At 38.1% G+C, this 14392-nt stretch overlaps 1 protein-coding gene across 1 annotated transcript in view; it reads right to left on the bottom strand.

Annotated features, from left to right (window-relative positions):
• Window positions 1-14392, bottom strand: part of DMXL1 (Dmx-like 1) — a 280448-nt gene that overhangs the window by 134139 nt on the left and 131917 nt on the right. Inside the window, exons 10-13 of the mRNA XM_006873194.1 lie at window positions 6346-6558; window positions 4186-4436; window positions 3396-4077; window positions 3166-3287 (exon numbers count right to left, since the gene is read on the bottom strand). Coding sequence (XP_006873256.1) covers window positions 3166-3287; window positions 3396-4077; window positions 4186-4436; window positions 6346-6558 — 1268 coding nt within the window. The remainder of the gene's footprint in view (window positions 1-3165; window positions 3288-3395; window positions 4078-4185; window positions 4437-6345; window positions 6559-14392) is intronic.

The following is a 14392-nucleotide window of genomic DNA, read 5'->3' as shown; positions in this document are numbered from 1 at the left end:
CTTTTCTCCCCCGAGCTTAACTGTATTCATGTCATTATGGTCAACCCTAGTTTGAGGAGGCAGTTTTTTCCCCAGTCGCATTATGAGTGCCTTCCCACCTTCCAGTCCTGTATCTGACAATGTTTCTCTGCTATTCATAGAGTTTTCAGTGACTAGCGATTTGGAAGTAGTTTGTCACTCTTTCTTCCTCGTCTGTCTTTGCTTTGTAGCTCATCTGAAACTTGTCCATCATGGGTGACCCTGCTGGTTATTTAAAACAACGGTGGCATAGCTCTCAGAATCACAGCAACTCAAACCACCACAGCACGACAGACAGATGAGTGGTGGCCATATGGAAATTATCCTGTCACGGACAGTACTGTACTTCAAGATAAATCCTGAAATGTTCTTTTTGACAATGAATTTGATGCCATTCCTCTTTAATTTCTACTTCCCTGCATAGTAAACCACATGATTGTCTGATTCAAAATGATTAATACCAGTTCGTTTTAGCTCACTAATGCCTAGGACATCTATATGTTTATGCATTCTATTTCATTGTTTACAACTTCCAATGTTCCTAGATTCAAACTCTGTACATTCCATATTACAAATATTAAGTAATGTTTACAAATGTTTGCTATCGTTTTGAGTTGTAACCCATCAGCAAATGAAGGTATGAAAGGTTTACTCAATTCGCGTCATTATGGTCAGCTCTACTTTAAGGATGCAGCTTTTCTATAGTCATAGTTTGAGTGCCTTCCAAACTGAGGGGCTCATCTTCCAGCACTATATCGTATAATGTTTTGTTGCTATTCATATTGTTTTCATATTCTGGCACTATATTTGACAATGTTCTGCTGCTATTCATACAGTTTTCAGTGGTTAAACATTCAGTAATAGTCTGCTTTTCCTTCCTAATTTATATTCGGAATCACAGCAATCCTATAAGAATTGCCCCATAAGGTTTATGAAACTAAATCTTTATGAGAACATTATACCCTTAGCTTTTTCCAAAGATAGGTTTGTGGGTTTAAACCATCAACCTTACAGTAGTAGCCCAATGCTTAACCCACTCTACTACCAGGGCACTCATCTCAAAATTACCATGTCCAAAGCCAGACTTGTAATTTCTCCTGCCCCTCAAAATCGGCTCATTATTATAGTCTACCTCTTCTCAACTCATGGCAACTCTATTCTTCGTATTGCTCAGTCACAAACCTTGGGAGTCACCCTTTATGTCACTTACATAAATATTCTATATACCCAATCCAACCCTACTAAATGTTCAAAACACATCCAGAATTTCACCAACTTATGCCACTTCTATCAATTTCACCAATTTTTGCTACCACTCTAGTATAAGCTCCCTTTTCTGTCTCTTCTAAACTAGTTTAATAGGTTTCTAAATTGTTCACTCTGATTCCACTTCTGCTTTTCATATATAATCTATGATACTAATTTTTAGACCTATGTCAGATCATATCACTCCATCAGTCTCTTCAATGGTTCCCATGTTAATTCAGAATAAAAGCTAACATCACCACAATGACCTATGAGGCCTTATATGATTTGGTCAGGCTAACTTCTGACCTCATCCACACTTCCTGTACTCCAGCTACAAAAGCCTCCTTGTTTTTCCTTTAAATACCAAACATACTCTGACCTCAGGTTCTTTACACTAGCTGTTCCTCTACCTGAAATAGCCTTTCCCTAAATATTACAAAGGAGCTCTCTGATGGTGCAATAGTTAAGCACATGGCTTCAAGCTCACCAGTGAATGGCTCCACGGGAGCAAAGACAAGGTGATTTGTTTCCATAAAGATTACAACATAGGAAACTCTAAGGGGCAGTTCTATACTATTCTATAGGGTCACTATTAGTTGCAATAAACTCAGTGGCATTCAGCAACAACAAATATCCACATAGTTAATTATCTTATTTGCTTCAAGTTTTTTCTCAAATGTTATGTTATCGGTGAGGTGTTCTCTATTATTTTACTTGTCACTTCCTACTTCCATTGCAACACTATTTCTCTCTATAGTATGTAATTATATTTTTACCTTTCCCACCATATTTTCCTTGACTAAGCTCTATAATAATGGGTTTTTGGCTATTTTGTTCAAATCTAAATTCCCAGCACATAAAAAACAGAAGACCCTCAATAAACAGGTGTTTCTGATATAACACTATGTATATGTTTCTGAAAAATCCCTGCTTTCTACTAACTCACACAGTAAAAAACACCTCCTGAACAACAACAAAAAAAGATTTAAAAAAAAAGCACTGGGCAGACAATTGAAACCTATGCAATCCTGTAGCTAGAGCATTAACATAAACACTAATTGGTAGCTGGAGAGATAGTTTGAACTTTCTGAGTATGCAGCTCAGTATAGCTAAACGCTAATTCAGAATATTATAAAACACAAAAAACAAAAGAATAGAAATGTTAGTTTGCTGAGATAATGCAGACAGTGTGTTGCTATTAGTTGGGGACAGGAGAATGTATAGCTCGTCATAAAGCAAAAAGTTTGCAATGGTATTGAAAATCCTCCTAACGGCATTGCAACCAAACTGGGAGCTTTTTCCTTTCTTAAGATTAAAATCCTATTGCTGTTATTCCTACTCCAATACCTACAAAAAAAAAAAAAGCATATGAACTAGCATAACTTCCACATTATACTGCTATGATGGTGGTTATATTGTGGTTATTCGTACTCATTTATCTATGAGCTGAGAGTCATTACAGAAACACATGTTGCAGGGCAATAGAATTTGCTTGTTGAATGAATGAAAGAGATGTTTTCTTTTTAAAGTAGCTAACGGAGTAAAAGGAGTGCAATGGCTTCATCGATAAGCACTTGACTGTAAACCACAAGGTCTGTGGTTTCAAGTCCTCCAGTTGTTGTTCCATAGGAGAAAGATGAGGCTGTCTGCTCCCGAAAAGATTTAAGATCTCGGAAACCCTATATAGGGTCGCTGAGCTGGAACCAACTTGATGGCAGTTAACAACAACAAAGGAGTACAATGAAATACTATAATAATACAAATGTGAAAAATTAAGAAATAACTACAACAGATATGCATGTTTATTACAAATTATAAGTAACAACTCGAGAAAGTGCCCAATAATTAAATGCCTAAAAACCTTAATACTTAAAACAGTTTTAAAAGCCATTTACTTACAGAAATTTCAGGGTTAGAAAGCTCATATAAAAGTTTCTTGGCATCAATAACCGCTTCATATAATCTCAGATACTGTCCATCACTTGCTACAAAGCATGCACTAGGAGAGTTGCAGTATGCACCTAGAAACCATTTACAAATATTTAAAATTTAACAGTCTAGGGATAATGTAAACATCAAAACAAAACAAAAAACCAACTAATTTCTTAAATTGAAATCAGAATGCTTACCTAGACAGTAACTGGGTATAAGAGTGGGCAGCCATGCCACATTGGAAAAGGCAGAAACATGAAGAGAATTAATCCGGGCAAGCTCAGAAACACCTCCAGAAAAAGACAATGGTCCAACAGGATCAACCCTCCAGAGAATTAGCTCACTATAAACTGCGTTAGGATCCTGGAATACCACATCAATGGTGCTTTTATTCTGTTGTCCCAAAGAACATTCTTCATTATTGACAGCATAAGGTTGCTTTTGGTTTTCAACATCTGGTGTCCTTAATGCATTATGGTGTGACGTTGTCAACAATAATGGTAATACTGAATGGCAAGCTAAATCATTAAGATGAAAGCGATGCCCACAATATCTGGATTTATGTGAAATACTGAGAACTGTAGAAAAAGCAGATTCCTCAGCAAAACTGACCAGCCACTGATTGAGAGAACCATCGGCATGCTTTGAAATCATCATAACGTTTGGGGTGAAAATACTTAATTTTAAACTATTAGTTGATTTACTATGACCAGAAGAGATAAGCATTGATGTGGAATGTGTGAGACTAGAAGGTTTTTGTTTGCCTTGCTGAATAGCCAAGTCAACATTCTTCGTACAGGCATACATCACTATGCTTTTACAGAGAGAGTTTGCATCACCTGTGGGAAAAGCTACAGGAATTCTGGAAACAAAGGACACCTAGAATTAAGAAAGCAAGTATTAGAACATATGAAATTATAGAAAGTAGTATTATGAAACAGTACACACATTTAACAATTATTTCTCTAGAGAACATATTAATAGTACCTGCACTTGGCGAAACATACCAGGCTGGTATTCATCCAGCCAATCTACATGCCAAACCAACAAAGAACCATCCATGGGATGAATACTGAATAGCATGTCTGCATTTTTACTCCACTCAGACAGAAGTACTTCAATCTGATGATCAATAGCAGCTGATGGTAATGGTACAAAACTTGAGTCTGGTATGATCTTATTGCTGTCCGATTCCTTCTTTTCATGATTTATTTTCAGATCAACACCATCATCCATTTCTATAAGCAAAAGGATTATGAACCAAGTAAATAAAGTCAAGCTATTGCTATAAACTAAGAAATATCATTTTATTTTTAATTATATGTTTTTATTTACTTATGCTTTTTCCAGGCAGTCAATTCAGAGTGAGGAGAATTTTACACAAGGTTAACACTGTTCCAAGAGAAAATCAATTTTAAAACAGCAGTTCTCAGCTGAGGCTGAGTATTAAAATCACTTAAAAAAAAAAAAAAACACTTAAAAATATGTCCATGATCTGCTCATGGATATAAACTTTGCTGGAACAAAGTTATTTTTACAGGGAACACATTTCTCAATATGAAAATTTTTTTTCTTCTTAATCACAAATGTATTTATAAAGATATTTCTAAGTTTATCTGGTAGCGTAGTGGTTACAAATTGGGCTGCAAACCGCAAGGTCAGCAGTTTGAAACTACCAGCTGCTCTGCGGGAGAAAGATGAGGCTTTCTGCTCCTGAAAGATTTACAGCCTTGTAAACCCTGTACAGGATCGTTATGAGTCGGGACCGACTAGACGGCACTTAACAACAACAGATACATATATATATGTATATGCACTGGACTGCAAAGTTGGTTTGAACTACAAGGTCAGTGGTTCAAGCTTCCCAGACACTCCTTGAAAACCCTACAAAGGGTCGCTATGAGTTGGAACTGACTCGCCAGCATTTAACAATGTATGTGTGTGTTTGTCTGTGTGTACAGATATATAGAGATAGATACATGTATTCAAGTGAGTACATAAAACAATGAATCTAAGACACTCATCAAGCTTAGCATGAAAATTTTGTACCAATATGTAGGTTATGGAGCTCTGGTAGCGTAGTGGTTACAAATCGGGCTACGAACCACAAGGTCAGCAGTTCGAAACTACCAGATGCTCCATGGGAGAAAGATGAGGCATTCTGCTCCCATAGAGATTAACAGCCTTGGAAACCCTGTGCAGGGTCTCTATGAGTCAGAACCGACTCCACAATACATAACAACAGCAACATATATAGGCTGACCCAGGATCGAGCAGTGTTTCGGTCTGCTATGCAAAGGTTCGCTATGAGTCGGTGCTGACTTGATGGTTCCTAACAACGGTAACAATGTAGTATTTGACTTTGGTTTCCTAATGAGAGTGTATATTCTTGTGAGTAAAAATAAACAAATATTAAAACTTTTGAAAAACACTTGTGAATTGTTGTTAAGTGCCGTTGGCTTGGTTCCTATTCATTGTGACCCTGTATATGGTTTCCAAGGAGCAACTGGTGGGTTTGGACCTCTGACACTGGGCTAGCAGTCCATTCCTTATCCTATAGCGCCACACCATGACTCCTTATGAATCACAGGCTACACTAATTTCATTGTTCCATTTCTTAGTGTATCAGTCACAGATGACATGGGCCCTGTGACTAGTCTTGTCAATGGAATTTGAGTGACATTTGTCATTTCTGAGACAAGACAGTTGAGAAAGAGCTATATCAAAGCCCCTCTCTTTCCATAAGACTGCAGGCTGAATGCAGAAGAGCATAAGACCCAAAGTCAATGTTTTGAAACACTGATGTACAAACAAATTACCTGGATGTGGTTAATTTGCAGATTCTGTTATAGTAAGACTTGGTGGAGTCTGTGACACTGCATTTTCAATAAACTTCCTGGAAGTCTACAAATACGGGAAGTCTTTCCCATAGCAAGACTAACAGACTTGTCTAAATGAAGTTCCCTAAATCCTTGATTGATCCGGGGAAAAAGTAGACTTGGAATAGCAATATTTATTAAATGAGCTACTCCAAATTGGTACTATGCCATTTGGAGTTTATTTATGACAATTGCTATAGTTATTCCAATATAAAAGCCATTAATATTTTATTAAAAATTAATTGTTTCATTTTTTAAAAAGTTTTACCTTCATCAGTTTTTACATCAACCTGATTGTAGTCATCTACACTGGCCTCAGAAGATTGGTGCTCAAAACTTTTTCTAAGTTGCTGTAAAAAGACTTCCATGGACAAAGTTAAATGTAATTCTTTATTGTTTAGCCAGTGTACCACAAAAGGTCCGCTTTTCTCTTCATTTTCATTCAGACTTAGAGATGTAATAGAAGGAAGAAGTGGAATGTCTACAAAGAAAAGAGAAATTACAAAATAAAATTTTACCATTCCAGCATACAAAACACAAAGGTCTAAAAATTTTAACACTCACGGTTAGACATTTACCTTTAAGTCTCAGAAATACATTTAACCTTTAAATAAGACACTCAAACAAAAATATTGTCTACCATTAGTACTGGTAATAGATTTAATGGTAAATTTAACAACAAAAACAAAAAACCCAAAACCAGTGCCACTGAGTCAAATCCGTTTCATAGCAACACTATAGAAAGAGGCGAACAGCATCTGTTTCCTCGGAGTAATTCTTTATGGAAACACATTGTCACAACTCTCTCTCTCAGAGTGACTGGTGAGTTGAAACTGTTGACATTTCAATTAGTAGGTCAATTTAGACACTGCTCCACCATGGTTGTAACATTTATAAACAAGATAAAATTATATGTTCTAGGTTATGTAATCAAAATTATTAAATATACAGATATTTTATAAAATACCAAATTAATATTCTTTTAAAATCTATGAAGATATATAACTAAAAAAGGTTAATTTATACAGAAACTTTAGTAACAGCATATTTTGACCTTGAATTACAATGTAAAATGCCACCGTTACAATCTCAAAGGAACTAACAATATGAGAGGGCTTCAAAAGTTTGTGGAAAACTTCCATTACCATTTAATTCCATTTCCCCACAAACGTTCAGTTCCTTCATATATGCATGCCAGTACCAACAAATTAAAAAAAAAAAAAAAAAAGGAGGCAGGGCTTGATGGCGGATAGGGTAGAGGTGCAGTGAAGTTAGCTGTCAGCAGTACCACAGAATACCAGGTGAAGAGGGTTCAGGGAAGAGCTCCAAAACTCTGAACCACATAGGTACAAACAGTTAAAAAGGTTGAAGGCTTATATCAAGTGGAACTTGTAGGGGAAGTAAGAAATCGCATATTTTATCATCTGCCGGGCTCATAGGCTCAGAGCCAACAATTTGGGAGAAACCAAACAGCAAGACCAAGCGGGGGAGCAGACCCACCACAGAATAACAAAGCAGGAACCTCAGAGCAAAGGGAGGCCGAAAATTAAATTAAATCCTGAGGTACACTATAACAAGGAACAGTGGCATTGTGAAATTTATCAGGCAGCTTTGAAGGCAAGAAGTTGAAAGAGGACATTAAAGTCATACTCATATTAGGCTACAGATTTTTTTCTTTTTTTCTTCTCTCCCTCCTCTCCCTTTTCTGTGATTATAGACTACAGTAGCCAATCTAGGTTTGTTGTTGTTGATTTTGTTTTTGGTGTTTTTCTTGTTTTTTTGCTGTTGCTGATTTGCTGTTTTATGCTCCTCCTGTAACTTTGGGGGACTCTTTCTCTCCCTACATTACCCAAGAAAAGATAACAACTGCTGCCATACAGTCAAGCTACAATAACACTCTATAAAACACCAAACTCCAGGCAAGAACCAATACCAACTGCCATACATCAGGGAGGTAGACAATACCTGTGAAAAGTTACTGAGTCAAGCAAAAAGAAGAGTGAAAAGGGAAGCCCACATCCTGAGCACATCTACCTAGAGGCAATCAGAAAGCATAAAAAATACCAAAACACACACTCAATTAAGTATTAAGGCCACAGATAAATACTAAACATGTCCAAGAAGCAAAAGCAGATGACCATATCAGCACATGTCCAGAAACAAAATAGAATGCCTGTGACAAATGACCTAGAAGTAGACCTGGACTCCATTATGGAAAGTGGGCAAGCAGTGGAAATGCCTGATAAGGATGTCAGAAAAATGATTATAAAATATTTCAAAACACTTTACAATGGAGTTGAGAAAAATCAGGAAAGCACTACAAGAAAAATCAAATAAGATAGATACACCATTGGAAACAATTCAAAACCTATAGAGAGAGGTCCATATGATCAATAATAGAATATCTGAAATAGACAATACTCTGAAAGGGCAAAGGAGTACATTAGAAGAGATGGTAGGCAGAACTAGTGAGCGAGAAGACAAATCTCTGAATACCACTAAGATAGAAGAGCAAACAGAAAAAAGGATAAAAAAAATCTGAAGAAGGTCTAAGATTCATGTAGGATAACATGAAGACAAATAACTTAAGAATTATTGGCATTCCAGAACAGGAAGCATCACACAAGTCCACAGAGGAAATAGTTGAAGAACTGCTGGAAGAAAATGTCCCTAACATCCTGAAAAGTGAAAAGATAAACATTCAAGAAGCTCAACAAACCCCAGAAAGGATAGACCCCAAAAGAATATCACCGAGACATATCATAATCAAGTTCTCCAAAATCAAAGATAAGAAGAGAATTCTGAAAGCAGCTAGGGAAAAGTGAAACATTACAAACAAAGGCAAGCAAGTCAGTTTTAAGTTCAGATCGCTCAACAAAACCATGCCAGCAAGAAGGCAATGGGGAGACATATATAAAACCCTGAAAGAAAAAAACTGTCAACCAAGAATCCTTTCTTCAGCAAATCTTATCAAATATGATGATGTAATAAAAAATTCCAGGATAAACAGAAGATAAGGGATTTTGCCAAAGCCAATCCTTTGCTACAAAACATTCTAAAGGAGGTTCTGTGGACTGAGGACCAACAAGAACTGACAACTACCAGAGACTAACATATGTGACAGCACCTCCCAGAACTAAATTGACAGGTGGAAGAGTTGAGAACAGAACAAAACTCTAAAAACAAACACAGAAAATCTGGTAGGTCATTCATTCTATGATCACTGAGGCCAGTGTCTCCAGTTGCTCCATTTATCTACGTCATCATCTCTGCCTCCATTACTGGCATCACTGCTTCTCTGGGTAGGGTCCCGCCCTCTGATCTTCTCACTTGATGATGATGGTCTCAGGGCCTTCCGCTCTCGGACTGCAAAGTCAATCACTCCCCTCCTTTTGCTACAAAACATCTACCTTTACATTTCTGACCCTCAGTCAGTCCTGATAACAATTATTCACTATTGTACAGCCTGAATCTTATCCCTATTTCCTTTCATCAGTCCTGCCCAAACAGGTTGGATACCACTCAGTGGAGATTCTACCTTCCCCTGCCTCATCTGGAACTAGGCTCCCTCTTTAAAGGTTGTAAGCTAGTCACTTCTTGCCTTTGCAGTCTCCTCCCCCACCCCCCGCCATTTCGGTAGCCAATGTCTAAGTTGCCCATCCCTGTCTACCCTGTGTATTTAGGGGGGGTGGGAGTGATCCTCACTGTAAAGATTTGTTCCCTCTTTTGAGCTACTACATCTAAGTTCATCAAATTACATCATATTACAGTTTTTTCCTCTTCTAGTTCAGTTCCGATCATCCAGCCATTGAAGCCCAGTCAAGTGGGTACTATCTGCAAGTATGGGTGTTTTTCTGCATCTCCCCTCACTTCATATCAGCTGGATGTTTCACTCTCTGCTCTAGTCTTCTGTGGCCATGTCACTGCCTCTGGGGCCAGGAGTGCCCGGTTCTTGCCATACTGCTGGCCAAACAGGTCTCCACCAGGGTTCACAGGAATCTACTGAACATGGTCAGACTTAGCTCCCTACTTGATTGCTGTTTCCCCCTCACTTCCCCATGTCTGCTTGTGTATTCCCACTGAGTCTTAGTCTTGGAAGGGGATTTACGCTGAGGGGACCGGACAACTTGCTTTGATGTCTCCTGGGTGGGCAACTTGCTTGTTCTTGTAGTACTCAATCAGACTGCCGTTATGTTTTTTTTTTTATTTTTCCTGCCAGTCTTTCTTTCAAAAAGTATCTTCTGTTCTTCTAGCTGCTCCAGGCTTGCCCTTTCAAGTGGAAACTTCTCACCTCAGACGACTCCAGATGGGGTTCAGGATTCCACCTATGGTCTTAGGCAATGCAGAGACTCCACAGGAAGCATAGCCTCCTTAAAGGCATTCCAATCAGTCATATGCTGAAGACCGACTTACAAGCTTTCTATCGTGATGTTTCTGGCTATTCCTTTCTCTCCCCCTCAATTGTCTATTTTACAATGCTAGGAAAGGGAAACCAAGATTCAAAAGACAGCCAAGCATCTTAACATTTCCCCCCTCTTTGACCCATTCAAACCATGTCTCAATCCCTGCATCCTGGAGTTCAGTTGTTCCAAGGTTGTACATGTATCATTATTTATCTCTAACTCACTTAGCCCATGCAAACCTGCCTAACTGTTTTCCCATCTGACTTGTTCTTCCATTCCCCTCCCCACCCTCCCTCAGCATCCAAGCTATCCTGGTCTATTCCCTACCCTGTGCTCTATCTCCCTCTCCCTCCCTCCTCTCACCTCATCCCATACATCCCAGAGACAAGCAAATATAATGTTTCCCTTTTTAGGGTGGGTTCTTTTTCTTAATGTTTTACAATAATGGTTCTGTGCAGTACTTTTCCTTTTGTGACTAATTTCACTCAGCATGATGTCCTCAAGGTTCATCCATGTTATGCGGTCGTTTGCAGCTTCCTTGTTATTCTTCAAGCTAGCATAATATTCCAGTGTGTGTATGTACCACAGTTTGTTTATCCATTCTTCAGTTGATGGGCACACTTAGACTGTCTTCATCTTTTTGCTATTGTAAATAGTGCTGCTATGAACACTGGTGTGCATATATCTACTCATGTTATGGCTCGTATTTCTTGTGGGTAAATACCAAGTAGAGGAATTGCTGGATTATAAGGTATTTCTCTTTCCAACCTTCTGAGGAAGCGCCATATTGCTTTCCAGAGTGGTTGGACCATTTCACAATCCCATCAACAATGTAGGAGGGTCCCAGTCTCTCCGCATCCTCGCCAGCATTTCTTGTCCTCCTCGCCAGCATTTCTTGTCCTCTACTTTTTTTTATCTTTGCTGTTATTGCTGGTGTGAGATGATATCTCATTGTTGTTTTATTTGTATCTCTCTAATGGCCAGTGATCGTGAACATTTCTTCATATGTTTGTTAGCTGCCCAGGTCTCCTCCTTGGTGAAATGTCTGTTCATGTCCTTTGCCCATTTTTTAATTGGGTTAATTTGTCTTTTTCTTGTAGAGGTGTTGTAGTTTCCTATATATTTTAGAAATGAGTACCTTGTCTGATGTGTTGTTGCAAAAGATATTTTCCTATTCTGTGGGTTCCCTTTCTACTCTTCTCGTGAAGTCTTTTGATGCACATAAGTTTTTAATTTTTAGTATGTTCTACTCATCTGTTTTGTCTACTTTTGTTTGTGTAGTTTTCAAAATGTTTTGTAGTCTGTGTATGCCCTGAATTAGAGCCCTCACATTTGTCCCTATTTTTTCATTAATGACCTGCATAATTTTGGGATTCATATTTAGGTCTTTAATCCTTGTTGAGTTAGTTTTTGTATAGGGCATGAAGTAAAGGTCTTGTTTCAATCTTTTGCGTATCGCTTTCCAGTTCTGCCAGCACCATCTGTTAAAGAGACTATCTCCTCCCCATGCAATATACCTAGGTACTTTGTCGAAAATCAGTTGGCTGCATGTGAATGGGTTAATTTCTGGATTCTCAATTCTATAATGGATCTTTCACTATCCCATTATTAGTCTGTTTTGACCACTATAGCCTTGTAGTAAAATTTTAAATCCGGGAGTGAGAGGTTTCCAACCTTGTTCTTTTTCTTAAGCAATGCTTAGCTTATCCAGGGCCTCTTTCTTTTCCATATAAAATTTGTAATTGTTTTTCCCATCTCTTTGAAGAATGTCATTGGAATGTGGATTGGGATTGCATTATATGTGTAAATTGCTTCTAAATAGGGTTTTGGAAACTGTATATCTTTAAAACAGCAGACAGTCATTTATATTTTCCCCATAGAACTGCCAAGTCTGTAAGACAGGCATTACAGTGCTCATTCTAGAATTCTGCCAGGGCTTCTGAGGACCCAAAATGCTATTAATTGCCACTGAGTCAGTTCTGATTCATATCGACCCTGTATAGGGTTTCCGAGGAGAGGCTGGTGAGTTTGAACCTCCGACCCTGCAGTTCAAACCAACCTTGAGGATGAGTGCTTATCCTATGGCAGCACACTAGGACTCCAGGACTCAGTATGTTGATGTTTTTGTTGTTAGGTGTCACCAAGTTGTTACTGACTCATAGCGACCCTATGCACAACAGAAAGAAACACTGACCAGAACTAGCCCAACCTCACATTCATTGGTATGACTTAGCCCAATGCTGATGCCACTGTGCCATTCGATCTTGTTGGGGTCTTCCTCTTTTTCTCCGACCCTCCACGTTACCAAACATGATATCCTTCTCCAAGGATTGGTCCCTGCTGATATGTCCAAAGTATAAGAGAAAAAGTCTGGCCATCCTGGCTTCCAAGAAGCATTCTGGTTGTACTTCCAATACAGATCTGTTTGTTCTTCTGAGAGTCCATGGTACTTTCAATATTCTCCAACACCATAACTCAAATGCATCAATTCTTCTACAATTTTCTTCATTTCTTGTCTAACTTTCACATGCATATGAGATTATTGAAAATACCAGAGCTTGGGTCAAGTGCACCTTAGTTCTCAACCTGACGTCTTTACTCTTGAACACTTTAAAAAGGTCTTGTACAGAAGATTTGCCTAATGCAATATGTCAATCTTTTCACCATTTAATTGGATGTCGTTTATTGATCTAGTGGTGAGGATATCTGTTTTTTTTTGTTTTTGTTTTTTACATCGAGATACAAATCATACAAAATAATCATCACAAATTATTTTCAGTCCTTTTAACTTTCAGCAAGCAAGGTTGCATCATCTGGATATCGTAGGTTGTTTGAGTCTGTTGTTAATCCTGATGCCATGTTTTTCTTTATATAATCCCAGCTTCTCAGATTATTTGCTCAGTATACAGATTGAAAAAGTATGGTAAAAGAATACAACCTGGTGCATACCTTTCCTAATTTTAAACCATTCCATTTCCCTTTGTTCTGTTCAAACCACTGTCCCTTGGCCTATGTACAGATTCTTTAGGAGTACAATTAAGTGTTCCAGAATACTCATACTTTGCAATGTTGTCCATAGCTTGTCATGATCCACACAATTGAAAGCCTTTCCATAGTCAATAAAGCACAGGTAAACATCTTTTTGGTATTCTCTGCTTTCAGCCAATGTTCAAAAGATGTCAACAATGATATTACCAGTTACACATCCTCTTCTTAATTCCATTTTAACCTCTGGAATTTCTCTGCCAATGTATGGTTTCAGCAGTTTTTGTTTGTTTGTTTTTAAATGTGTATCACTACATTGCCATGGTTACAATATCCTCCATGCATCATCAAACAACCAAAGAATATGCCGCAAACCTGACCTCTGGTCGTCAGCACACAGGCCCCTCTCTCTCGCTGGGTCTAGAGTTTCAGCCGATTTTGTATTATATTTAGTTACGGTTTACTGACATGGGATATCAATGATATTGTCTGATGATTTCTGTATGACGTTGGGTCACCTCTCTTTTGAATGTGCACAAATACGGTTATTTTCCAGTCAGTTGGCCAGGTAATTGTCTTCCAAATTTCTTGGCAAAAGTGGGCGAGTGTCTCCAGTGTTGTATCAGTTTGGTGAAAAACTTCAATTTGTATTCCATCTATTCCCAGTGCCTTGTTCTTCGCCAATGACTTCCAACACACCTTGGATTTCTTCCTTCGCGATCACTGGCTCTTGATCATATGCTACGTCTTGAAATGGTTGAACATCAACCACTTCTTTTTGGTACACTGACACTGTGTATTCCTCTTTCCATCTTCTTTTTTTTTTTTTTTGCTTACCAGTGCTTTATTTTTTTATTTTTTTTAATTAAATGTTTTTATTTTGCATTGAGTGAAAGTTTACAGGGCACATCATCAGCTTCACATTCA

Source organism: Chrysochloris asiatica, unplaced genomic scaffold (genome assembly GCF_000296735.1).
Source record: "Chrysochloris asiatica unplaced genomic scaffold, ChrAsi1.0 scaffold00228, whole genome shotgun sequence".
NCBI lineage: Eukaryota > Metazoa > Chordata > Mammalia > Afrosoricida > Chrysochloridae > Chrysochloris > Chrysochloris asiatica.
Note: the sequence above shows the minus strand (reverse complement) of the source record. Positions and strands in the feature narration are given on the sequence as shown.